This window comes from Cetorhinus maximus, chromosome 2, assembly GCF_964194155.1.
Source record: "Cetorhinus maximus chromosome 2, sCetMax3.hap1.1, whole genome shotgun sequence".
Taxonomy (NCBI): Eukaryota; Metazoa; Chordata; class Chondrichthyes; order Lamniformes; family Cetorhinidae; genus Cetorhinus; species Cetorhinus maximus.
Genome location: NC_135880.1, coordinates 177,763,518 through 177,791,132, shown reverse-complemented (window position 1 = coordinate 177,791,132; position 27,615 = coordinate 177,763,518). Strand labels below are relative to the sequence as shown.

At 42.3% G+C, this 27,615-nt stretch overlaps 2 protein-coding genes across 5 annotated transcripts in view; one reads left to right on the top strand and one right to left on the bottom strand.

The window, feature by feature from the left end:
- aptx (aprataxin) overlaps positions 1 to 8,770 on the bottom strand; it is a 28,466-nt gene extending 19,696 nt beyond the window's left edge. For 2 of the 3 annotated variants that reach the window (XM_078529462.1, XM_078529496.1), the window contains exon 1: positions 1,567 to 1,586. In XM_078529462.1, coding sequence (XP_078385588.1) covers positions 1,567 to 1,571 — 5 coding nt within the window. In that variant the 5' untranslated portion in view covers positions 1,572 to 1,586. Of the gene's footprint in view, positions 1 to 1,566; positions 1,587 to 8,518 lie in introns of those variants that run through there. The other variant, XM_078529488.1, reaches the window with a different exon arrangement.
- Positions 8,771 to 10,327: 1,557 nt separating this feature from the next.
- LOC144667861 (dnaJ homolog subfamily A member 1) lies at positions 10,328 to 24,398 on the top strand. 2 transcript variants are annotated; one of them, XM_078529414.1, is made up of 9 exons: positions 10,328 to 10,461; positions 15,443 to 15,590; positions 16,549 to 16,729; positions 18,166 to 18,270; positions 20,651 to 20,878; positions 21,709 to 21,823; positions 21,938 to 22,053; positions 22,364 to 22,464; positions 23,987 to 24,398. In XM_078529414.1, exons 2-9 carry the CDS (start codon positions 15,459 to 15,461, stop codon positions 24,203 to 24,205), a joined length of 1,197 nt encoding a protein of 398 aa, XP_078385540.1. In that variant the 5' UTR covers positions 10,328 to 10,461; positions 15,443 to 15,458; the 3' UTR covers positions 24,206 to 24,398. The 2 variants fall into 2 exon arrangements, with proteins under 2 accessions (XP_078385540.1, XP_078385550.1); XM_078529424.1 differs by lacking the exon at positions 10,328 to 10,461 and adding an exon at positions 10,527 to 10,665.
- Positions 24,399 to 27,615: the final 3,217 nt, after the last annotated feature.

Below are 27,615 nucleotides of genomic sequence, written 5' to 3'. Positions count from 1 at the left end.
ATGTCACAGACAAAAGGATCAAAGAGGTGTTGAAGGTGGTGATATTTGTCTAAGAAAATGTGCTAATTAAGAATGGAAGACAGGACACTCAAAGTACAGCTCTAGTGGGGGTGGGGTGGAAAAGACTAACAAGGTTTTAGTTTTAGATTTAAAAATAATGGAAATAGGTGGGGAAAGAAGAATCTATATAAATTATTGAAAAAGGGGGGGGGAGAAACGGGGTGGGGATGGGGGGAGAAACGGGGTGGGGATGGGGGGAGAAACGGGGTGGGGATGGGGGGAGAAACGGGGTGGGGGAGTTTAAGATCTAAAGTTGTTGAATTCAATATTCAGCCCGGAAGGCTGTAAAGTGCCTAGTCGGAAGATGAGGTGCTGTTCCTCCAGTTTGCGTTGGCAACAGTTCGCAAACTGGAGGAACAGCACCTCATCTTCCGACTAGGCACTTTACAGCCTTCCGGGCTGAATATTGAATTCAACAACTTTAGATCTTAAACTCCCCCTCCCCCCATCCCCACCCCGTTTCTCCCCCCCCACCTTTTTTTTCAATAATTTATATAGATTCTTCTTTCCCCACCTATTTCCATTATTTTTAAATCTAAAACTAAAACCTTGTTAGTCTTTTCCACCCCACCCCCACTAGAGCTGTACTTTGAGTGTCCTGTCTTCCATTCTTAATTAGCACTTTTCTTAGACAAATATCACCACCTTCAACACCTCTTTGATCCTTTTGTCTGTGACATCTTTTGATTATCTGCTCCTATCACTGCTTGCTTATCTCCACAATCACCACACCCTCAACTTCTCTCTCCCCCCCCCCCCCCCCCCCCCCCCCCACCTTAAACCAGCTTATATTTCACCCCTCTCCTAACTATGCTTCAGTTCTGCCGAAGGGCCGTGAAGGCTCGAAACGTTAACTGATTTCTTCTCCACCGATGCTGCCAGACCTGCTGAGTTTTTCCAGGTAATTCTGTTTTTGTTTTGGATTTCCAACATCCGCAGTAGCTTTTAGCTTTTTGTTTTTATCTTTGTAAAGCTGGACCTTGTTGGCAGTTGCCCAGAGCTCGGCCATCCCCTGCCCGCGAAAAGGCAACCGGCGCAAAAATCAAGACAGATGACTTTAGTTGAAGTGAGTTTTTCTAAGTTCTGTACGAGATCTTCCCATCTCCTTTTCCCCCACTGTTCACAGCTACTGCTTCAATTCACAAGACAGGCGCAGATGAAAATGCCTTATCTAATTTTATCCAGAAAAATCTTTTAAGGGGGTTCTTGCCATCTTTGAACGATTGCTCCATTGGGGATCAGGAGCAGAGAGTGTTGCATGGAGCAGTCCCCCCGCCTGTTAAAAGTCAATTCATGGACTCCTAGGCTGCCTGTAATCCTTTCATAGCCTTGCACCTCCCTATCAATGATCTCCTCCAATCCCATGACCCTGGAAGATACCTGCATTCCTCTAAATCTGGTTTCTTATGCAACCCCAATTTTAATTGCTCCACCATTGGTGGCTGTGCCTTCAGTTGCCAAAGGCTCTAGCTCTGGAATTCCCTCCTTAGACCAGTCCACCTTTACCTCATTTTCTCCTTTAAGACACTCCTTAAAACCTAATTTTTTGACCAAGCTTTTGTCATCTGACCTAATATCTCCACATGTGGCTTGGTGTCATACTTGTTTTATAATGTGCCTGCAAAGCACCTTAGGATCTTGAATTACATTAAAGGTGCTATACAAATTAAAGTTGTTGTATTTCATTACTTTATATGTGATATATAAATACAAATTGTTACTGTGTTAAAAGCACTTTATAAATGCAAGTTCTACTTTTGGACTGTTGTTTCTCTGTCTCTATTGCATCTATTCTGATGTTTCAAACTTCCTTGCCAGCGCTCTTGATGTTTCATAACCAAGTGTAAGAGACTAAGACCTCACACTGTATATTTTTATTATAAAATATATAGAGGTATGCTCATTGCTATCGCTAAAGGAATTTAAAACAGGACAAAGACCTAAAATGGCTGGATTTATGTCACCCTCGAACAAAAGAAGCTACCTCACAGTATCAGGGAAAAATCGCACATCATTACCTCTGAAGAGCCACTAATGACACATTGTGGGCTGCACAGACCAAATTCAAAGAGAACTAGACAAAGGCCATCTGCATTTCATAACCCAAGCTGGCCAACAGGAGTCTGCTTGTTTGCTAAGACAAAGGACCTTGCAACATTCCTTTCAGTTCTTAATGGTTGAGACATTCAACAATCTTGGGGACCTAGAGTGGAGAGGTGGGAGTCATGTGACATAGACCTCTAGCTTGTGAAACCAGTAATATTACCTTGCGGAACTGCAAAGTCTCAGTCTGTCATTTTAACATCTAGCTAGCAGCTTCATAGACAATGACCTCTGGCCCAGGTTGGACACCAGGCCCCATCTACATTGCTTCTACTGGAAATTCTGTACCATCAACTACAAGACTGATTCATCTCTACGTGCCTATCTCACCGTGTGAAGTCAACACCACCATAAAAATGAATTAAACAGCATCGGTTTTCAGCTTACCAACCTCTGAAGGAATACCTCATTGGACTTTGATTCTAGACTTTGGAACCCATGTGAAACACTATTTCTTTTCTCTGTGGTCTCTGCATTGTATATCTTTCTTTTCTCTAACTCTCTTGCTATATGAATGCAAAGGAGGCAACGTTGTGACCCTTCTTCCGCGATTTGAGTGTGTGCAAATAAACTAACCCTTAGGATAAACTCAATCTCAAGTTTGCTGTGGGATTATTAATAGAAATTGGACCACACCAAAACCGAAGTGTTGGGAAATATGCCACCACTTATAAAGGGAGAAGCAAATCAAAACACCTTTCTGTTTACAGACGGGTGATAAGAGGAGAAATTAGTGCTGTTTAAATTACACCCCCACCTTGGGAGCTCGAATCCGGGATCATCCATTTGAATTTGACCAGAGTCCGAGTTAAGACAGGAGCCAAATCTGATATAAAAGAGTCAATTGGAAGCTAAGAGGAAAACCCATGTGCTGGACAAATTTAAAAACAATCACTAACCACAGCAAATTCCTTTTTCCTATCACTAAGAAGATGGCAATGTTTGATGCCCAAATGTGGGTCAAGCAAGGAAATTTGAATGGTGAAACTTTAGTGTCCCTTAGCACAGAACAACTGAAAGCTGTGGCTAGGCCAGTAAAGCGATGAGAAGTGAACTGATCCAGTTGTTGGTAGAACATTTGGATCACACGTTAGCGATAGAGCAATTAGATGTAGAGCTCAACCATGACTCTAAATCCCCTCCCCTAGCCAAATTCGAGTTGGAAAAGTTCAGAATATAGCTAGAATTCAAGGAGAGGGAAAGAGAATTCCAGCTCTGAAAATTGGAAATGGAGCTAGCAGCTCAAAGGAGAGAGACCAGACAATTGGAAGCTGCGAGGGAAAAATCTCCCTCCACCCGATTGCGCCCCTTATCTTTCTAACCCAGAATCACTCTCTGAGGCCCTCAAGTATGCTAGAGTCATTCCTAAATTTGAAGAGAGTGATGCGGAGTCATTTTTTGCCACTTTTGAGAAAGTAGCAGGACAGTTAAAATGGCCAATTGATAGCTGGCCATTTTTAATTGAAGGGCAACTGACAGGGAGAGCCCAAGGGGTCTGCTCCAAGCTGCCTCCAGATGTGTCCATGAATTATGAGCAAACCAAGGCTGCCATCCTAAGTGCCTACAAGTTAGTCCTGGAGGCAAATCGCGTTCAACCGATGGGGAAGGTCCCTAAGAATCCCACGTGCCTATGAGGAGTTGCATGAGTTGGTATTGTTGGAGGAATTCAAAAATTGCTTACCCTCCAACCTGCAGATGCATTTGGAGGAGCAGAGAATCCTCACAGCCTGGGATACAGCAGTCAGAGCAGACAGCTACAATCTCAGCCATAGGCCTGGTCACTCAAGTCGGACCCTTTCCAAACCTTCACATGAACATTGGAAAGATAAGCAGGGTGATCTAGATAGAAAAAGCCCCTCGCCCAGAGAAGAAGACACAAAGGAGGGTGCGAGAAACGCTCCTGCAGCCCAAAAGGAGAACCCTCAGAATCCGGTGTGTCTCCATTGCAATAAAATAGGCCATTCCAGGCCCGAGTGCTGGTGATTGCAAGGGAAGCCTGTAGGTCTAATAGGGTTTCATTTGAGTAGACCGTGAAAAACGCCCCAATGGGTAGTGCAGCAGAGCAGACAGAGATTCTCGGTACAGAAAATTACCCTTTAGAGGGTACGGCTCTATGTGTGTCCAAGCCGGACAAACTCCCGGAGAGCTTCCGGAGTTTTGTCCTTTCAGGAACAGTGTCCCCTTATCTGCCCCAGAATGTGAGTAAGTCCATTTTACTGCTCGGGGACATAGGGGCCTTAATGGTGGAAGGAAACCTAAATCTACCCTCCCATCACCCCAGAGTACTCCCTGAAGGCCAAAGCACTGATCAGCGGAGTGGGAGGAGGATCTGTGTTTGCAGCCCTCCATAATGTCTACCTAGACTGTGACCTTGTTTCAGGCCCTGTCACAGTAGGAGTTGTCCCTGAACTACTAGTAGCAGGAATCGATTTCCTCCTTGGAAATGATTGGCTGGCAGCAAGGTGTTAGCCAGTGAAAGAAAAGAGGCCAACATCAACCAGCAGAAATCTGCAGGAGTGCAGAAAGCTGGGGAAGTTCCAGAGGTCCAAATGGGTGAAATAGTACCTATAAACATTGGGCGAGGGCTGCATCTCCACTTGAGGGCAGTTGTGTTCCAGGGGTCATGAGCAAGTTTCATGGGGACAGCGCCTCCTCCCAATCCAAAGGCCCCAGCTAAGAAGCCATTGATTGGTCTGGCTGGTAGCTGTATGGCGAATTTAAATGGGGACCAGGAAAGTTCGCAAATTCGCCCAGAAAGGGTGAGGGTGATGTCTCACTTAGTTGAAAAGCCATTAGGTGGTACAGTGAGAGCTGACCATCCACCTGAGGGCAGCAGTGTTCCAAAAGACACGGAGCCTACTACCCAGCTGACTAGCAGAGGGATCCCAACCAGATTGGATCCCATACTCACCCCTGCTTAATGCAGAATTGCAAGGAAACCTGACAGGGTTGTCCACTGCACTTAAAATGATCCTTAAAAATCCCCCCAGGCTACAGCACTGTAGCCCTACCTGGTATGGATGCGGGTGAAGCCCCTCCCGAAGGCACCCTACCTAACATCCGGGCCCAGAAAGGCTGGCCCAAGTTCAGGAGCAGACCTGTTGCCATGCCATCCTGAAGCACCTAGCAACAGAAACTGGAACACCTCGGCTGTGCTAGCGCTCGAGCTGGACACTGAACCCAAATCCCCTAAAGAGACCAAAATTCCATTAAAACAGCCCAATCTCCTGACAATCAGCCTAATCACCATCCCTGGGTTTGAACAGCTGAACCCACAGGTTACCAAAGTGGACAGGGAGGAGCTAAGCTGGACAGGAGCAGCTCAGCCCTCGGATCAAAGGACCTGGCACTCACAGAGTGAGATGCCCAGCATTCCCCTGTGGATACCCCAGAGCAGCTTAACCATCACTCATCCCCTGAAAGCCAGACACCCTATAAAACCCCCAGACCCTTTAGAAGACACTTAATCAGGAGTTGGACAGCCAGAGTTCTGAAATCAATGGCTTTGCTTATGCCTGATCCTGCCCCAGAATGAATTTGGAACTCTAGACCCGAATAGACTTTCCCAAAAGACAGATCTCGAAACTTCCCGGGTCACTTAAACATTCCACATCCCAGGACAGGACAATGTCCTTGTTGATGCACTAACCCAGATTTAAACTCCAGAAAGGAAAACGCAGCAGGGAATTGCCATTGCCCCTGTTAGCTGCGTGTCTGATGTGCCATGTGAATGAGAGAATGAGTGCATACTTCTTTACTTCCTATTCTTCCTTCATAAGACCATATATATAAAGAAAATTAAAAAGATATGTTCATCACTATCTCTAAAAAAAATTTAAACTGGACAAAGACCTATAATGGCTGAATCTATGTTGGTCTGTGACCCTCGAACAAAAGAAGCAGGGAAACTGGCACAACATTATCTCTGAAAAGCCACAGACAAAATATTGTGGGCTGCACAGCCCAAATTCAAAGAAATCTACACAAAGGCCATCTGCATTTCATAACCCAGGCCAGTCAACAGGAGTATGCTCATCTGCTAAGACAAAGGATCCTGTAACCTTGCTTTCAATTCTTAATGGTTGAGATATTTGACAATCACGGGGACCCATGGAACCATAGAAAAGTTATGGTGGAGAAAAAGGAGGGATACACCTTGTCAAAGCCAGAGTGAAGACATGGGAGTCATGTGACATAGTCCTCTAGCTTGTGGAACCAGTAACATCGCCTTGTGGAACTGCAAAGTCTCAGTCTCCTGTGGCTCCATCTAACTCGCAGCATCACAGTCAAGAAGCTCTGGCCCAGGTTGGACACCAGGCCCCATCTACACTGCTTCTACTGGAAATTCTGTACCATCACCAACAAGACTGAATCATCTCTGCATGCCCATCTCATTGTGTGAAGTCAACACCAGAGGAAAAGTCAATTAAACAACATCGGTTTCCAGCTTACCAACCCCTGTGAAGGAATACCTCATTGGACCTTGTTTCTAGACCCTGGAACCCACGTGAAACACTATTTAATTTCCCTGTGGTCTCTTCACTGTAAATCTTTCTTTTCTCTATCGCACTTTTACTGAATGAATGCAATGGAGGCAACGTTGTGATCCTTCTGTGTTTTAGGGTGTGCAAATAAACTAACCCTTTGAGTTCATCCTATTTCGAGTTTGCTTTGGAGTTATTAATAGAAATTGGATCAGACCAAAACCAAGCAATTGGGAAATATGCCACCAATTATAAAGGGGGAAGCAAAAACATCTTTCTGTTTATGGACGGGTGGTGAAAGGAGAAATTAGTGCTGTTGAAATTAACCCCCATTCTTTCCGTAACACAAGGATTCCCCCTATCTAGCATTGTTGACAGGGTCTTGTACTGTCCCATTTCTTGCATTTCTTTCTTCTCCCCTTCCCACCCAGAACATGATAGGGTTCCCCTTGTCCTCAGCTTCCACCCCACCAGCTTCTGCATTCAATGGATCATCCTCTGCCATTTACATCACCTCCAACATGATGGTCCCACCAAACACATCTCCCCTTCCTTTTACAGCAGTCTGAAGGGACCATTCCCTATGTGACACTCTGTTCTATACCTCAGTCACCCCAATACCACCCCCCCCTTCGCATGGCACCTTTCCATGCAAGCACAGGCAATGTTACACCTGCCCTTTTACCTCCTCTCTGCTCCCCATCCAAGGCCTTAAACACTCCTTCCACATGAAACAGTAATTTACTTGTATTTCTTTCAATTTAGTATACTGGTATAGTACAGACTTTTGCTCGCCTACTGTCCAGTGACCCAAATATGGTCATGGCTACTGTATTCCACTTGATTGCATTAGAGTTGGGAATTCCTCTCTCAACCAAAGTCCTTTGTCTGAAGTGATTATCTCTAATGCTGGTTTGTCTCCACCATTTGAGTACCCAAGTGATTGACTGCTTTCCTAATGAGTAGGAGAGGCCCCTATTCATACTCCTTCAAGGCAATTGTTCCTGGTGAGGCTATGCATACATGTTGGCTCCACTTAATGGCCTTGAAATGTAGATGGTCCAGTGATGCAAATGTGTAGTCATCTTTGATAGTGATTACAAGTCATTGAAATGTGGTTTAAATCTTCCTAAAAATTCAAATATTGGTTTCCAGGCTGCAAATTCATAAAGTAATTTTTTTCCATAAAACATGGTTTCATAACACTAACACAAATGAAGACGGTTGTGGTTGTTGGAGACCAATTCTCAGCCCCAGGATATTGTTGCAGGAGACCTCAGGGTAGTGTCCTGGGCCCTACCATTTTCAGCTGCTTCATCAATGACCTTCCCTCCATCATAAGGTCAGGGGTAGGGATGTTCGCTGATGATTGCACAGTGTTCAATAACCATTCGTGACTCCTCAGCTAATGAAACAGGCATGGACAATATTCAAACTTGGGTTAATAAGTGGCAAGTAATTTTCAGCCACACAAGTGCTAGGCAATGACTACCTGCAACAAGAAAGAGTTTACCCACCTCCCCTTGACATTCTATGCCATTATCATTGTTGAATCTCCACTACCAACATCCTGGGGGTCATTGTCTGGGAACCTGGGTATATCATAAACATAAATACTGTGGCTGCAAGAGCAGGTCAGCATCTGGGTATCCTGCAGCAAATAAGTCACTTCCTGACTCCCCAATGCTTTTCCGTCATCTACAAGGCACAAGTTAGGAATGTGATATTCTTCACTTGCTTAGATGACTGGAATAACACTGATACCATGCAGGACAAAGCAGTCCAGTGACCGGCAGCCTATCCACGACCTTGAACATTTACTCCCTCCGATGCACAGTGGCTGCAGAATAAGATGCACTGCAACAACTCACCAAGGCTTCTATGACAGCACCTCCCAACCTCTAGCACTCACAAGGGCAGCTGGTGTATGGAAACACCACCACCTGAAAGTTTCCCTCCAAAATGACCTGGAAACATATCGCCATTCCTTCATTGTCACTCGATTGGAACTCCTTAATGGATCTGTGGGTGTACCTACACCAAATGCTCTGCAATGGTTCAAGAAGATGGCTCATCACCATCTTCTCATAGGCAATTAGGGATGAGATATAAATGCTGGCCTTGCCAGCGATGGCCACATGCTGTGATTGAATAAAAAAATGTAACTTATCTCTCCTATGTAAGTCCTTTTTGTTCTGGTAATGTTATAATTTAATTACAATGATACAGACACTGTACAAAGGCAGAAATAGTCTATCTTCTCCTCATGTTTTGTTTACAAAACACAATGTGCTCTCAGAGCTTTCTGGGCTACTGTTTTGTTTCACAAAATCAAAAAAGCGCAAATACTAGAAATCAAAACCAAAAACAGACCTGATGAATTTTTCAAGAATTTTCTTTTTTTATTTCCGATTTCCAGCCTCCGCAGTATTTTGCTTTTATATTAGCATTTTCTGTTTTTGTTTCATGTGTTTTTTTTAAATCTAGTGCTTATCAATACAATCTGGGACTGCTTCAATCAGTAATAAAAACAGGAAATGCTGGAAACTCTTAGCAGGTCAAGCAATATCTGTGGCCAAAGAAACAGCTAAAGTTTCTAGCTGGTGACCTTTAATGAGAACTTTTAAGGCAGTTAGCTTCTTGAAGAAAGAGATGTGGCTGTAGAAGAGTTTCAGGAGGCACATGGTCAAACGTGAAAAGGGGAAAGAGACAAAAATCTCATTGGAAAAGAAATATCTTGCATCTATATAGCCCTTGCACAATCCCAGGACGATCCAAAACATTTTACAGCCAATGCAGTATTTTTGAAGCATTGACCTGTAGAAACATGGCAGCTGATTTGCACGCAGTGAACTCCCTCGAACAGAAAGATGATCATGGCCCGATAATTTGAGTGGCTTTCGGTTGAGGGATAAGTATTGGTCAGGACACAGCGAGAACTCCTAATTTCTTCAAAATAGTGAAACAGGATCTTTGTGTCTACCAGATAAGGTGGGTTGGCTATGAGTTTAACGTCTCAATTGAAATCTCTGGAGTTGGGGGGGCAGCGTGGGTAGTGTGGGGCTTGAACCTGCTAATCTTTCTGACTCAGAAACACACATGGAGTGCTACTATGAGGCACGGTGGCTGCCCTGAACTGAACAGCTGAATGGGCGTCATGCCAACTGTGACTAAATATATGCCTGGAGGTTTCATCACATGACTTGACCCCACTCTTTTGCCATTAATTGACCAACACATCCATCCTTGTGGCGTACTGCCCAGTGCCTTCCTACGCCAATTGGAAAGCAAAAGAATTACCCAATTGGATGATGCTTGACTGGTAGCCAAACAGCTTTTCTCCCCCTCCATTTTCAATATGTTTACAAATGGTAAGGAGAAATCTTCAAAGAAAATGACAAAAAACTATCGATTTTTTAATGTCCCTATATCTCCAGGGTTGCACACAGCAGCGTCCTGGAAATTGATCTTCAATTCCTGGAGACTCCAGGGCAATCCGGGGGGCGGTGAAGGAAACCACCGCCTTGGTTGGGGGTGGGGTGGTACACTGTGCATTTTCCAGAAGGTTCTGCCTTTCTCAGTTTATGGAGTTGCGCTTGTGCTGCAATCAAGCATAGCGGATGGGGGAGTTGCCATTGCTTGAGTGCCAGCGCTCCGCGCATGCTCAGTAAGGGGGTGGAGGCGGCGGCTCAACACTTCCGGGCGGGTGACGTCAGCACGCGGCCGCGTCCGGGGGACCCGGATGAGCCGGCAAGCGCAGAAATTTCTAGAAGCGTCCCGGCGTTTCCACCGCTTTGCTAGGAGCAGCTTCGAGGTAAGCCCAGAGCTCCTGGGGTCCCACTGACAAGAGATTCTCATGAAAGAGTTTTTACCCTTTGGATCTGGAGAATGATTTATATTTTATTAACTGGGGTTTTTGACGGGATGATCAGGGGAAGCTTCTAGTTTTAAAAAAAATTTCCGTCGAGGCTATTCCAGCTTTTCCGTGTGTGTGGGGGAGGTGTTCTTTAACATAAACGTATTTTTTATATGAATTGATCGGAGTTATGCGCTATTTCCTTCAGTCTTTTTTTTGATCCGCCGGGGGAACAATAGCCGCGTTGCGGTTTTTTTGCCGGTTACGCGTCGCCGGCTCTTTTATCTAAATAAATAAGATACGCTGGGCTCTAACCTCTGTTCGTTTCTCTTTCGGATGTTAGATTCGAGACGCCCTTGGCGTCTTTTCAGGGGTTGTTATTAATTTAAATTTTAATTATATATATATCCCGGATTTAATTGATTGAAACACGAGGGCGGCAAGTCCGTGTCCTCGCTGTCGCCGCCCCCCTCCCCCATCCTCCCGGCGCCGGTGTGGCCGACGTCACTTCCGGCAACCGACCACGTGACTCTTGCTGCCTGTCACGTGACCGAGCGTTCAGTTCCCACGTGACTCCAGGTAAAGGCAAAGTACTGCGGTTGCTGGAAATCTGAAACGAAGTGCTGGAAAAACTCAGCAGGTCGGACAGCATCTGTGGAGAGAAAGACAGTTAACATTTCGAGTCTGTATGACCCTTCTTCAGAAGATTGACTATGCCTGGCTGGGAAGCCCAACTTTGTGCCCCATGTGTGTGATCATCACTGCACCCATTTACAATACAAAACCCTCTGCCTATCTCTCTATGTAAAAAGCAGAATACAGCTGGAGATCTGAAATAGAAACAAAAGTGCTGGAAATATGTGGCTTGCCTGGTGCATCCGTGGAGAGAGAAAAATAAAGTTAATGTTTGGAGTCAAAAATTACTCCTTCGGAACTGGTTTCGAAGAAACATCCTGTTGGACTCAATGTAAACTCTGTTTCTATCACCACAGATGCTGTCAGACAGGCTGAGCTTTTTTCCAGTGCTTTGTGTTTTTATTCTTGCCTGTCTCTTCTCAGTCTAGGTGTGGGGTGTTTGTGGTTTGTTGGCAGTCACCCATTTTATTTGCATTCCCCACCTTGATGGGTTTCAAGAGAATTTGCCAGTTTTTTAGCGCACCTGCATATCTATCTGAAGTCCATAAAAACAAAAGAAAAAGCTGGGAATACTCTGGATCAGGCAGCATCTGTGGAGAGACAGAGTTAACTTTTTAGGTTGAGGTGACTTTTCATCAGAACTGAAGAAAGATAGAAACTTGAGAGCTTTTAAGCCAGTGGAAGGAGTGGGGTAGGAAGAACAAAAAAGGTCTATGATGGGTGGGGTGGGGTGGGGGGGGGGGGCAGGGGAGATAAAATAACAAAAGATTTCATGATGCAACAGCCAATGAGGCTAAAGGATAGAATAAAAAAAAGGCATCTAAATGAGGTGTGAGCAGCTACATGGCAACAATCCTGAATGCAACATATGGGGATAAAGAAAGAAACAAGACAAGACCAACACAACTTAATTGCTTTGTGTGCAGTGAAGCTTTGCTACATTGATTCCTTGGGACGAAAAGGTTGGCCTATGATGGGAATTTGAGTAGAATGGGCCTATATTCTCAGGAGTTCAGAAGACTTGAAGGCGATTTTGTTGAAAAATAAGATTCTGAGATGATGTTTCCCCTGGCTGGGGAATCTAGAACTATGGGGTCGTAGTCTCAAAGCAAGTTGTCCATCTAGAACTGAGATGAGAAATGTCTTCTCTCAGATGGTTGTGAATCTTGGAATTCTCTACCCAGAGAGATGTGGCTGCTCAGTTGTTGAGTATATTCAAGACAGAGGGTTGGATACTAAGGGATATGGGGTAGCGCAAGCACATGGAGTTGAGGAAGAAAGTTCAGCCATGACCTTATCAAATGGTGGAGCAGGCTCCAGGAACCATTTGTCCCACTTCAACTTCTATTTCTTAATGTTCTTTTCAAGAGCTGGCCCAAGCATGATGGGCCAGATGACCACCCCTGTTGCATCAAAGTTGAATCATTCATCAAAATTAAGGACCTACTTTGAATACCAAGTACCTCTCAATGCCTTGATTGTGTTCATTTTGTTTGCTTTAGAACAATAATTCTCTATAGCCTGACTAGTTTCCAGCACAATCAGTCTGGTCTTTCTATGAAAATCAACTTCTTTTTAAATCTGCTATTTCAAACCTATGGACTGAAATACAAAACTCAGAATTTGCCACCATGTTGTCATCATCTTTGGCCAGACATCTTAGAACTGGTCCAGTTTCCAGAGGAAAACTCTAAGGGAGGATGTGGGTGGCGCAAATACTTATGAGCAATTACAATTCAGAATGATGCATTCAATCAAGTGGGTAAAGAGAAGAAACTTAGAGGAATATAAGACTTGAAAGGGCAGTGTAAGCAAATTCAATTGCAACTTTCAAAAGGGAATTGGATGTATAATTGAAAAGGAGAAATTTGCAGGGGAGGACTAATTGGATAGCTCTTTCAAAGAACTTGGTGAATGTCCTAGGAAGATGGGAACAGGACACACCCATTCAGGCCTCTGAACATGTTACACCATTCAGTTAGGTCTGTCTTAAAATTCCCTCTACTGGCTTGCTTTCTTAATTTTTTAACCCTTCTCTGCTGTGTGATTGAGAAAAAATTAATACACAAGAAAGATGCAAAGAAATTAGGTTTGTTCAGTGAGATTTCTTCCCCCTCTTTGTGCATTAGAAGAATTGGAACTTTGAAGAAGATACAGTGGGAGAGACATGGGCTCTAAGCTTGGTAGTAGCACTCCTGTCTCTTGAGTGAGAATGCTGTGTGTTCCGTGTCTAACTCCAGAAATTTAAGTGCAGAAGTTCAGTACCAAAGTTCCTGTCTTTCAGAGAAGACATTAAACTGACTCCACCTGCCTCGCTCAAGTGGATGTAGAGGGTCCCAGGGCAATACTTGAAGAGCAGGATAGTTTTCCCAATTTCTGATCAATAATATGTGAAGGGGGAGAAATCAGGATTTTGGTGGGTGAGAACGAGGGCAGGGCAGGCGGTTAAAACAAATTTTCTAATGCTAGCATAAAGATGCAAGAAACCGAAGAATTTACAGCACAGGAGCAGGCTGTTCTGTGATTTGTATTTAATATGGGTTGAAAGAGGAAATTATGCACCCATTCACTGTGCAGAAGGTGGGGTTGGGGGAAGGGGGGTTATATTATGTCAAATGCTACAACTCGAGTTTAAGGGCTCTGTTTTGTATAACTTTTATGATGCATTATTGAACTTTCAAATCTGCTGTCACCACCCCTGTCCTCAAAAACAAACTCTTGACATCCTACATCTTGCAAAGTACCACCCCATTTGCAATCTCCTCTTTCTGTTGTGCTGTCCCCTTCCAAACCTGTGCCATCTTTCTTGCTACTTGATATTTGAATCCCTCCAGTCAGGTTTCTGTCTCTGCCAAAGTAACAAAATGGCTCCTATAAAAGTCACAAATGACAAAGGTAAACTTATCCCCCCCTTGTCTTTTGAGCCCAGTCTGCAGCCTTCATGATTGACTACAGCTTTCTCCTCATGCCTGTCCATCATTCAGCAAAGTGGGACTGAATCCATTCTTGTCTAATTGTCATCATTGTCACATGCAATGGCTTCACTTGCTGTTCCTGCACTGTTACCTCTGGTGTCCCCCAAAAATCTATCCTTCACCCCCTCCTGTTGCTCATGTACATGCTGCCCTAAGCGAAATCATCCTAAAACGTGCTGGTTTTCACATGTATACTGACCCCAGCCAGCTCTACCTTGTGTTTGACTGCTTGCCACTAGTACTGGCTGAGCAAAAATTACCCCCAACTTGTATTGGGAAGCTGCAAAGCCATTGTCTTGAGCCTCCATCACAAAATCCACTCTTAGCTACTGACTCCATCCTTCCTGCTGGTAACTGTCTGAAGCTGAACTACACTATTTGCAAACTTGGTATCATATGTGATCCCGATATGAGTTTCTAACCATGTATCTGTGCCATCAATAAACCATCTGTTTCAAACTTGAGCATCGCCTGACTCTGCCTTTGATCTGTTGAACTCCTCATGCATGCCTTTCTTATATCTAGATTTGACTATTCAGTGCTTTCCTGACTGGCTTCCCACATTCTACCATCCATAAACTTCAGGTCATCTAAAACTCTCCTGCCAATATCCTAACTTGAATCAAGTCCTGTTCACACATCACCCTAACCTACACTGGCTCCTGGCTAAGCAACAGCTTGATTTTACAATTCTCATCCTTGTTAACAAGCCCTCCATGGCCTTGCGCCTCCCTATCTCTGTAATTTCCTCACAACCCTCAGGACTCTTGCTGCCTCCCATTCTGGCCTCCTTGAGCAGCCCCAGTTTTAATTGCGTTACCATTGTTGGCTGTGTTCAGCTGCCTAGGCCTTAGGCTCTGGATTTCCTTTCTTAAACCTCTGTTTTTCTATTTCCCTCAGGTTTTAAGGATCATCTTTTTAAAAAAAAATCTGTTTGACCAGATTTTTGGTCACCTGCCTTAAAATCTTTTTGTGGTTTGGTATCATATTTTGCTTTATAAAATTCCTATGAAGCATCTTGGGGATGTTTTATTAAACTGAAGAAGGTGCTTTATAAATATAAGTTGTGGGATTTGTGGTTTGGTGATTTCAGTTTCTACTGGAGGATCTTTTGTATTTCATACTTCTTTGTAAGTTTGCTCTGTGGGTAGTCTTGCCATGGTGTTAAGGGAGGGCTTGTTCAGCTATATGCAGAAAGGTGACATAACTCATTTCATCCTTGTTTTGCCTGTAGTGCATTTGGAATTGACTACTAATTGTGGTGATAATTACTATTTAATACATTTCATATTATGAAGTTATCTTCTAAATCAATGTCATTTTTTCAGACTACTACAGTGAAAGATGGTGAAGGAAACTGTATTCTATGATGTTTTGGGGGTTAAGCCCAATGCAAGTGCTGAGGAACTCAAAAAGGCCTATAGGAAACTAGCTCTGAAATATCATCCTGACAAGAATCCAAATGAAGGTGAAAAGGTAGGTGTGTGTGTATGCAAAATTGTTTAAACTTAAAACAATCGATAACAGCTACTAAGTGCTGGGGGTTATTGCTACGTTCCTGTGACTGAAACCTAATTTAAATTGTGACCTTGTAAGGTGAATCCATAGCAACAATGACTTGAGACCAGTAAACATTGAGATCACTGCCCTCTCTTGCCCCACTCTGAGGAATGTACCTCCTGGTGCATTAAACAGATATTAACATGCAGTGTATGCAGGCAGCAGTATGATCTACTTATGACTACTTGCACAATTTGAGTATTAAAATTTTCCAATTGTTGACGGTGGATTTTTTTTCTAATTGTAAGGTTGTACTGTTTTTAAGAGTAATACGGATGGTGTGTTTGATTAAGCCACATTGCTGAGCTATTAGATCTGTCAATATGAAACTACAGTGAGAAGATGACTATTCTCTGGGGGACTGAATCTTCTAGCCCCCCACTGGATGTAGATATCTTTTTGTTTAGGGTTACTGCTAATTATTTTTGGGTTTTGTTTAAATTGAAATGTTTCTTGCTGCTTGGTAAATGTTGACAATGAGGGGGTTGAATTGGCAAGTGAAACTTGCTGCACTTATGGAGAGAACAATTCATTTGTGGTAGCTGACCTACAGGGAGAGAAATTGCTTCTGTATACATCCAAACGTTCTTTCAAGATACCAGATAACTTAGACAAATTATCTTAATAGACCTTTCTAACCAGATGTTTGGCTCTAATACCTGTCACCATTGTAGATGTCACAATTTTTGGGGGACACCAGAGGTAACAGCCCAGGAACAGCAAGTGGAACCATTGCATTTGACATGTACATTTGAAAATGAGATATTTGTTACCTAATGTTTAAATCTTATTAACTCCTCTTTTATATATCAGGCTACTTAGTTTAAGCTATCTTTAGTTACAATAATTTGGCCTTGTTTCCTCTACCCCACAGTTCAAACAGATTTCTCAAGCTTATGAAGTACTATCTGATCCCAAGAAACGAGAACTCTATGACCGAGGTGGTGAGCAAGCTATTAAAGAAGGTGGTGGTGGTGGAGGAGGATTTGGGTCGCCTATGGATATCTTCGATATGTTCTTTGGTGGAGGAGGCAGAATGCACAGAGAGAGGCGAGGTAAAGATTGTCCTTTTATGATTTTTCTTTCTGAATACTTACCTTGACATAACATTTTTTAAATCTCTCTCAGCATGTGGGAGCAAAATGAATATTCCCCACATCCTTGCATTTACAGCCCCCACAACTTATAGTGGGCACATAGGTGTTAACATGATTCCTCCATTGTATGTGATGGAGGGTAAGACATAACAGGTAAGTAACCAACATAATTATTTCTAAATATAGGAAACTCTTTTCGAGTTACCAACAGTCACAGATTGCAACTTCTTTCGAGTACAATCACAGTTCTTGGTTTTCCGGGAGTGGGACATGAACCCACAACCCTCTGATTCAAAGGCGAGGATGCTATGAACTGAGCCACAGCTGACACCTCTAAGTCTCACTTGACAACGGTTTCTCCTAATTTATCAGATTCGAGTGCAACTTTTCATTCAGGCAATCACGCTCATGAGCTGTGAATAGCCAGCTGAAACTACTTGAAGACCTAACTTTACTGAGATCGTTAGAGCCTTTAAATAGTTGGTTCTGCTTAATAGGCTATAATTGGCATCTTTGCAACTGATTCTTATAGTAATAGGGATGGAAGACAGTAGTGTGAAGAACTAGGCCAATAGTGCTGAACATAAAAGTTGAAAACAGTAAAGACAAGGTAAATCCAAGTTATACCTATCCCATAAATATTTAAAATAGTATCAATACCATTATTTGCTATATATTAAAAGCAGAATGTTTCACTCCACTTAAATACTGGAACTTTGCACAGGGAAGGAAACCCACCGATTGTCTAATATTTGTTCCTGACTCTCCACTTGTAATGTGTACAGTAGTTTCAATTGGCAGTGCAGATGGGGGGAAAAAATCTAATGTCAGTATTCGGTACTAGAATTTTTATATGAACTGTTTTAATGGTTGTGGAGTATAAAATCAACTTTGAGTGCCTTAAACGAGCACTTAATAAATTTGCCATTTCACTGTCAGGGACTGGGTTTTCACCAACATTTGCAACCTAGTCAATTGAAAATACAATATTGGACTGAAACAGCAAAATTTGAACTGACTTTAATGCAACAATAATAAATTCTTTTTTTCTCTCTGTGTCCTGTAATTGAGGGAAGGCCCATTGGGTCTTTTGCCCACATTGTTCTTGTCTGGCTTGACAGCAAGTGCTTTGAAAAGCCTGGCCTTCATTTGGCTAACATGGAGAACCAGTAGTTTGTCAGTAAATATGTCTTATTAAGCTGAAGAAAGATCATGTGGTAAACTCGTGGGCAATTTTGAACTAGATATTACTTTATGGGACTTGGTAACTTGTATAATTAAGGGAGCTAGCTATATTTTTCCTAGCATTTTCAGTAGAAATTATATCATGTGAATGTGGCCTTGGCAATTAAAATAATTAATGGAAAGTGATTTTTCTTTTTAACTGTCTCCAGGGAAAAATGTGGTCCATCAGCTTTCTGTTTCATTGGAGGACATGTACAATGGTGCCACTAGAAAACTAGCACTGCAGAAGAATGTAATATGTGAGAAATGTGAAGGTATGTAATTTGTTGAAATGGTGACTATAGTAGGAACTTGTAATTTTAGAAACGGATTGCAGTAAATACATTCAGAAATTTTAATTTCTGCAGAGATCCTTTTCAAATTACCACTTTTTTCTCTTCTCCATACACTGCGCACGTGCACTCCAGATAGTTTGGAAAACCTATACAGCTGATTCTCTGCACTTTGTTGAAGTGGTGTCAGGGAATAGAGGAGTTGAAATTGTAGACCTGGGCAAAAGTAAGGACTTGGGGCAAGCTTATAAGGTTGAAAGAAAAATCTACATGGTGCCATTGCATAGCTGGGAGGATACCAGGAGTAGCTTCCACTATGAAGCCCACTGACTCCCTGAGCTCTGACCTTGCTACCTTTAACATATCTATCCATTCTCCCAATTTCTTAGCTTCCACCACATCACGCAACCATTCCATTTCCTACACTTCTGCTCTCAAACCCTTTCCCTCCCTTCCAGAGCCACCACACAGTTTGCCTTGTCCTCACCTCCCACTCCGCTAGCCTCCGTATTCAACGGATCATCTTCCATTATCTCCAGCTTGATGCCACATCCCCAAACACATCTGACCTTCCCCTTTCAGCGTTCCAAAGGTAATGTTTCCTCCCCAACACCCTAGTCTGTTTCTCAGTCACCCCTCCCAGTGCAAGTGCAAAAGATGTAGCATCTACCTTTTTAACCTCCTCTCTTCCAGGGCTCCAAACGCTCTATCATTACCTCTGCTATATGGGTAGGGGGGAGGGAGTAGGCAGGTGCTGTTAGTGATTCTGCTATTTCCCATTTTCACCCTTTCTGGATTTACCTTTTTTGTTTCTTTGCTTGTTCATTATCACCTGCTTTTGCCTCGCACCACTGTCCCATTTGCCATTTAATCTTTCACCTGCGTTCCACCCGACCACAGACCTGCTGCTCTTTTTTTTTTTGTTCTCCCCTTTCCCTGTTTCTCTACTTGCTTAAAATCTATTACATCTCTAACTTTATCCAGTTCTGAGGAAGGGTCCTGAAAAGTAAACTTTGTTTATCTTACAGATATCATCTGACGTGCTGAGTAACTCTAGCATGTTCTGTTTTTGTTCCAGATTTCAAGTATCCATAGTATTTTGCTTTTGAGATAATTTGGTTGTCACTGTTTTCAAAGCTCGCTTGTGCAATCACATCCCAAAAATACTTAACCATCACCTGGCCCCTTACCATACTACTGCATTCCCCACTACCTTTTGCCTCCCCATACTCCCATATCACAGGAAATTTATCCTGGTCAACTGCAGGTGGGAGGAGGGGGTTGAAGTGTTCCCCATACAGTATTTGATGAGTGACAGCACATCTCCCACCACTTTATTGTAGGACTCCCTTTCCTATATTTGCTGATTTTTCTCTTCCTCTTCCACATGCTATTTATTTGCATACACCAGTATCCCACTTCAGAGAACTTCTGAGTGCAAAATATTTAAAGAAACATATGATCAAGGTATTCTAACTTTTCCATGCAACCTTACAAAATTTATGTCCAAAAATATTAACAGTAGCAGTGTAATTAAAATGCAGTTTCACTTTAGTCAGTTGTCTTAAGTCATTCATTAGGTGGCATTATTAACACATTGTACCCTCCAGTTCATTAAGTAACACAGGTGGACATCTTCCTTGTAAAATATCTATATCACCTTGACTTTTTGGCAATGTTGTAAGAAAAGCCATGCATGGTTTCTCTCAAGTGTTATACTTCTGTGTATTTTCTGGTGTTTTATAATTGTCACATTTCCTGTTGACTTCATATTTGTCTCAGTTGAGTCCATCTAGCTCCATCCAAGGCATTTTCCAAAACAACACCCACCTGAAGCTTGTTGCAAAGTTGAGTCTAATGCTCCTCCTCGGAACTGCCTGCCATCGCTAGCAATTTTGAGGTGGTTTGTTGCCTTTCCCTGCCACTGATCCCACCAAAGATTTTGGAATTTCTTTATTCCTAGCCATGACCACAGCTGATTTTGTTTATATAGTGCCACAGGCTACACTTTTCCCCCTCCCTTCTAACAATTGCTTACATACCCCTGGACCAATCATATCATCACTCCTCAGCATTTCAAAACAGCTACTTGTGCACAGTATCGATCATCTTGCTATTGTCAATCATAACAATTAACTTTAATCCACATATTTGTAATTTCACACTGCTAAATCATAACAGCTGGCTCTGCATAACACAGAATATGGAATCTAATTTAGCAGGAGTAACATGACAGGAGTTTACATTAGATTATTTTTAACTCTATATATCTTCAAACAGTGAAAACTCTACAGTGTACTGTAGTATTTTGATTTGTCTGCTGTAACTATTTTCCCCTCTGTTTTTCTCCCCCCTTTTATAGGTCGTGGTGGTAAGAAAGGGTCAGTAGAATGCTGCCCTGTCTGTCGTGGATCGGGTATGCAAGTACGCATCCACCAAATTGGACCAGGCATGGTTCAGCAAATTCAGTCTGTGTGCCAAGAGTGTCATGGCCAAGGAGAGCGCATCAGTCCCAAGGATAGATGTAAAAACTGTAGTGGAAGAAAAATTGTTATGGAAAAGAAGATCCTGGAAGTTCACATTGATAAAGGTATGATGAAGTTATGGTAAATGGTAGATTTGAAACCATGGAAGGGACTCTGTCTTTCTATCCCCCTACCCAGAGAAAGACTCGGTGCAGTTGCCCTGTCTGACACAAGCTATTCCTACCCAGAAATTGAACTTTGATGTAGCAATGGACCCATACAGAGCCTGTTAGGAAAGTAGCTTCTCGTAATTCTGGGAAGAGTTTGTTTTGCACCCACTTTATGCTTGGAGCAATTCTTTCAAGATCTCGAGTTTAAACTCTGCAACATGTCAAAGATTTAAGCTCCCAACAGTAAGCAGAATTTTGACCCATTCCCTTTCAACACCCTTGAAGCTACAAGGGTATGATTTGTTCAAAGTGTTGCAATTATTAGATTTGGCATACATTAGTTAAATAGGCTAAATTACTAATTTTACTGGTGGGAATCAGGAGTCTTCTAGGAGTGTCTGCTCCTGATTGATCCAGACATGTAGGGGATGGGTCAGTTGTACTAGTTCTTTGGCAGTTACAGACTTTAGCATATGAATATTTGAGCAACAGTGTATTATTCATTTTACGTGGTTCACAGCCATGATCTAATGCCTCAGTGTGGGATTTAAACCCTGTTAACTGTTAATTTGTCTCTTGCCCCTCCAAATGAAGGTTAAGCATACCCTTTTTACTAAACTGAGGTTGCAACATTTATGATGTGTGTTCCTACGAAACTCTATTTTGTGTCCTTTGCAGCTTTCACACACAAAGGAATAGGTTTTGAAAGCTGGGTCGGGAAGAGAGGGTATATGTTTTGTAGAGCTTCCAGTCTAACTACTTTTCTTGCTTCTTGTGGGACAAAGGGATGAAGGATGGCCAGAAACTAACATTCCATGGTGAAGGTGACCAGGAACCTGGCTTAGAACCTGGAGATATCATCATTGTGCTCGATCAAAAAGACCACAGTGTCTTCACAAGGTAATGTCTTTTCAAAAGTGAAATAGCTGATGTCAGTGTGAGGATGGTACATTAAACTAACATATTAGTGATGTCTTTCCACATTTTTATTGTCCTTCACTTTTTTTATTTTAGGCAAGGGGAGGACCTTGTTATGCATATGGAACTGGAGCTGGTGGAGGCTCTCTGTGGCTTCCATCGCCCGATCACAACTTTGGATAAAAGAACTATAATCATTACATCACACCCTGGTAAGTAGAGTGTATGTTGGTGAGGAATGACTGGTTCACTGGGTTAGTTTGCTTACCAGCTGTGTCTGGTTATGTGGCTTTCGTGCATAATTACCCATAAATCACAGTGCAAAATCATTCTGAAGTAGAAAATGGCAAACTTAATTGCAGCAAGTTTGAGGCAGAGTAAAAGGACTTCTGCTTTCAGTAGCTGAAATGGACAATGTTCCATTACTCAGCATTAGTGTGTTGCCCTGAGAAGAAAATTCATCCAAAGGGTAATTTGAATCTGGGATTCCTAAATGTTTCTGTTAAATGTTATTTCTTGCAGGCCACATTGTTAAACATGGAGATATCAAGTGTGTGCTGAATGAGGGTATGCCTATTTATCGCAGGCCATACGAAAAAGGTCGTCTAATCATTCAGTTCAAGGTATGCAATTTTTAAAAATTATGCATTGGCCAGTAACTTTCTAATACTTCGTCTTGGATTCTAACTTTGTTAAATTGCAAAATGTGTAAATTTAATAAATATTGAACTTAATTTCATGACCTGTTTAATGCATTGTACTGAATTAGATGAACTGGACAAAATTTTGGTCAGCATAACTTTTAGGAATGAGATTAGATGGTATGCAGTTTTTCAGGTCTGGGATTAAAGCCATATTTCTGGCTAATTTGGCCAGTTTTTACCCCTTAGGGATGAGAGTTGCAAAACCTGTGACCTTGGGGATGGATGATTTGCTGTAACTACATTATTACGAATCATCCCAAAATGTAATCCAGAATTTGTAGCCCAAACCAGAATTGACCCCCACAGGTCCACATACCTGGCTAAATTCCTGAAGAATTGAAAGCAGTTTAAACAAGGCTACAATGGAAAACAAAAACAAAATTTAAAATACCTGGAAAAACTCAGCAGGTCTGACAGCATCTGTGGACAGGAATACAGTTAACGTTTCGAGTCCGTATGACTCTTCAACAGAACTAAGGAAAAATAGAAGAGAGGTGAAATATAAGATGGCTACAATGGAGTTTGTTATGTCCATCTACTTTGAGCAATAACAGTTTCCTTTTAAGCATGTGATTCCTGTTCTTGGTGCTGATAAGAGCAAAGGTGCAGCTCCTATTCTGAAACTGAGATTAAGCAAGTGCTACTAGGCATCTGATATCTTCTTGAAAATGCCCTAAGAGTATATTGTTTTGACTAACCGTTGGACTAGAGTGTGGGGCTATATTGCCTGTAGCAGTCGGTGTTGAAGGCAAATCCTGAGCCATGAGAATCTGATTTTGTTTTGAGTCATTGCAATACAAAATGTTGTCCTATTAAATGCTTTAAAACTACACCAAGCCTCTGTACAGTTAATGTTCAAGATTCTCAGGTACTGGGATCCTGGCCAAAATCTATCCCTCCATTAACACACCCATAATAGATTCTAATGTTTGTTGGTTGAAAGAACCCGAATTTGTTTAAATTGACTACCACATTTACCTAAAATATCAGTGACCATACTACAGAAGGTACTTCAAGTAGCCATGAGGTGTTTTAGTGTATTGTGATGTGAAAGATGCTGTGTAAATTTAAATTCTTTATTGCAAACACTGCCTGTCGGGGAGCTTAGACATTTGACCATACATAAATGCACTGGTAAAGTCATTGATCCCCTGATCAGCTTCCATATAAAAGAGTGGCTGGAACAAATTTTGTCATTTCTTTAGGTGTATGTATAGAAATTCTAAGCTACCACTGAAGCATGGATCACTTATGCTCAAAATATTCATCGAATATTTTTAATATTAATGAATTTAAATTCCAATTTTTAAAACTTGAATAGCTATGCTTGAACAGCTATTGCAAGTTGCTTTTAACTTATAATTTTAATGAAAGACACGTATTGGTAGCCCATTCCTATCCATTGTACAGCTGCTTTCAAATATTTTTGTTTTGGCTTTAGGTGAATTTTCCTCCAAACGGCTCTATCCAGACAGATAAACTAGCTCTTTTAGAAAAATTGCTCCCTGCACGACATGAGGTTGACATCACTGATGATATGGAACAAGTAGATTTGGTAGATTTTGATCCACAGCAGTCAAGGCAACGCTACAATGGTGAGGCATATCATGATGACGAGGATGATCACCCCAGAACTGGGGTTCAGTGTCAGACATCATAAAAACAGGCCTTCTCTATGACTTCAAATTGTGTGTGTTTGTGGAAGACTTGAGTATGAAGACTGCAACCTCAATAATCATTGTACATGTTTAACATCCATGGTTGTCATTGGAGGATAATGCTTTTGTGTACTCTTGAATGTTTATTGGTGTATTCTACAAACTTGTATTTAAATAAAGATACTGTCTTGGGGGCTAATTTCACTAAGACTTTTTGTTGATATTGCTGTGAGCTGGAACGCGTCTTTTTTAAGAGTTGATTTTCAGCTGTTAGGCCGTATTCAAGGATTTTTAATACCGAAGAGGAGAGCTTTTTTTCAATAAACAGTGAGCACATTTGACTGCAAACTGCATTGCAATACGTACTAGATTTAACCACTACCCCTCAAGTTTTAAGAATACCCTCAAAATTTACCTTGTTTGTCATTAGAGATCACTCATCTTGAGCCAGAAAGGGAATTATAGACCAGTTAGCCTGACATCAGTCACGGAAAATGTTGGAATCTATTAATTATTTATGAACAGGGAGGTTTGACAAATTTGTTTTTAAGATATCATTACATTTTAAAGGGGAACCTGTAGATATGGTATTCCCATACATTTCAGTGAGGTCCCCTCTCATTCTTCTAAACTCCAGTAAATACAGGCCTAGTTGGCTCAATCTCTCCGCATATGACAATTCTGCCATCTCAGGAATCAGTCTGGTGAATTTTCAGTGTCCTCCATAGCAAGTATATCCTTTCTTAGGTAAGGAGACCAAAACTGCACACACTACTCCAGATGTGGTTTTACTAAGGCCCTATACAGCTGCAGTAAGACACCCTTGTTCCTGCACTCAAGTCCTTGCAATGAAGGCCAACATACCATTTGCTGCACCTGCATGCTTCTTTATGACTGGTATAAAAGGACACCATCAGCATTTAAATAATACTCTGCCATTTTCTTTTTTGACCAAAGTAGATAACTTCACACTTATCCACATACTACATCTGCCATGTATTTGCCCACTCAAGTGCCTTGAAGCCTCTTAACATCCTCCTCACCACTCACATTCCCACCTAGTTTGGTGTTGTCATCAAACTTCAAAATATATTTGATTCCCTCATCTAAATCATTGATCTATGTTGCGAATAGCTGGAGCCCAAGCACTGACTTCCTGTGATAAAAGAAAAATACCCATTTATTCCTACTCTTGTTTCCTGTCAATTAATTCTTAATCCATGCCAATATATTACCCCAATCCCATGTGCTTTAATTTTGCACACTCATCTCTTGTGAGACTTTATCAAAAGCTTTGAAAATCCAAACACACATCCACTGGTTCTCCCATATCCTAGTTAAGTCCTCAAAAAAATTCCAGTAGGTTTGTTAAACATGATTTCCCTTCCATTAATCCATGTTGACTTTATCTAATCCCATTAATATTTTCTACGTGTCCTGTTATCACGTCCTTTATAATAGATTCTAGCATTTTCCCTACCAGTGATGTTAGGCTGACTGGTCTGTAATTCACTCTTCTTCCCTCTTTTTAAATAGTGGGATTACATTTGCCACCCTCCAATATGCCAGGGCTGTTCCAGAATTACAATTTTGGAAGATGACAACGCATCCAGTACTTCCATGGCCACCTCTTTTAGTACCCTGGGATGTAGATTTATCAGCTTTCAGTCCCATTACTGTAGCACCCTTGTTACACACATCTCTAATTTCCAGTTTAATACCGTTCTCTACCTTACCACTATTGTTTGGAGGCCTATGGACAACTCCCACTAATGTTTTCTGCCCTTTGTTGCTTCTTGGCTCCACCCAGACTGATTCTACATTTAGATTTTCTGAGCCAATATCCTCTTTCACTATTGCACTGATTTCATCCTTAACTAACAATGCCATGCCACCTCCTTTTCCTTTTTGCCTGTCCTTAAATATCAAATACCATTGGATATTCAGTTCCCAGCCTTGGTCACCCAGCAACCATGTCTCTATAATCGCAATCATATCACACCTGTTTACATCAATTTGCACTGTTAATTCATCTACCTAATTGGGAATATTCCGTACATTCAGATACAGTGCCTTTAGAGTTGTCTGTTTAACGTTTTTACACATTTTGTTTTGTACTATGGCCCTATTTGCTGCTAGCCCCGATTTCCTCTGCCTTCCACTTTTGCCTCTTTCATTTCTATCTTTGTGTCCCTCTCTGTCTCCCCACTCAGCTTCCTATTCCCTGCCACTCTAGTTTAAACCCTCCCCCTCAGTACTAGCAAATTTCCATGTGAGATATTGGTGCCAGTCCTGCTAGGATACAACCTGTCCAGCTTGTACAGGCCCCATCTTCCCCAGAATCGGTCCCAATGCCTCAGGAATCTAAATCCCTCCCCCCTACACTATCTCTCCAGCCACACTTTCATCCAGTCTATTCTCCTACTCCTGATCTCGCAAGCTTGTGGCACTAGGAGTAATCCTGAGATTATTACCTTGGAGGTCCTGCTTTTTACTTTATTTCCTAGCTCTCTATATTCTGCTTGCAGGACCTCCTCTTTTTAGCTGTCGATGGTACCAATATGGACCATGACTTCTGGCTGTTCACCCTCCCCCTTCAGAATGTCTCGCAGCCGCTCTGACATCCTTGACCCTGATACCAGGGAGGCCACTTACAATCCATGTCACGTCTGCAGCTGCAGAAACGTCTATCTCTTCCCCTTACAATAGAATCCCCTATCACAATTGCTCTCCCACTTTTTTTTCCCTCCCCCATGCAGTTGAGCCAATTGTGGTGCCAATGGACTTGGCTCTCGCTGCATTCCCCTGAGAAACCATCTCCCCCAGCAGTATCCAAAACGGAAAATCTGTTAGAGGGGGGAGATGGACACAGGGGACTCCTGCACTACCTGCCTAGTGCCTTTACTGTGGTCACCAATTCCCTTTCTACCTGTGCACTCTTTACCTGCGGTGTGACCACCTCACTGTACGTGCTATCTGCGAAGATCTCAGCCCTGTAGATGCTCCACAGTGACTCCAGCAGCTGCTCCAGATCCAAAACGTGGGTTTCAAGTAGCTGCAACTGGAGACGTGTCTTGCACACATGGTCACCATGGACACTAGAAGTGTCCCTGACTTCCCACATTGCACAGGAGAAGAATTCCACGTGACCGAGCTGCCCTACCATGACTTACCCTCAAATTACTCCCTTTTACTACCTCTAGTTTAAAGAATATTAAGGATAGTAGAAATACTCACCAAATCCTACTTACCAAGGCTGCTGGTTTTCTTTGAGGAAAGGTAGAAAATGAAAGGATCATCTTCCCTCTTCACCAAACTCCCTCACTCGCCAAACTCCAACTGAAGCACTCAAATGCAGCCCAAGACAGCACTCACTGGTTAATGGACATGAAGCAGACAGTAGGGGTGAATT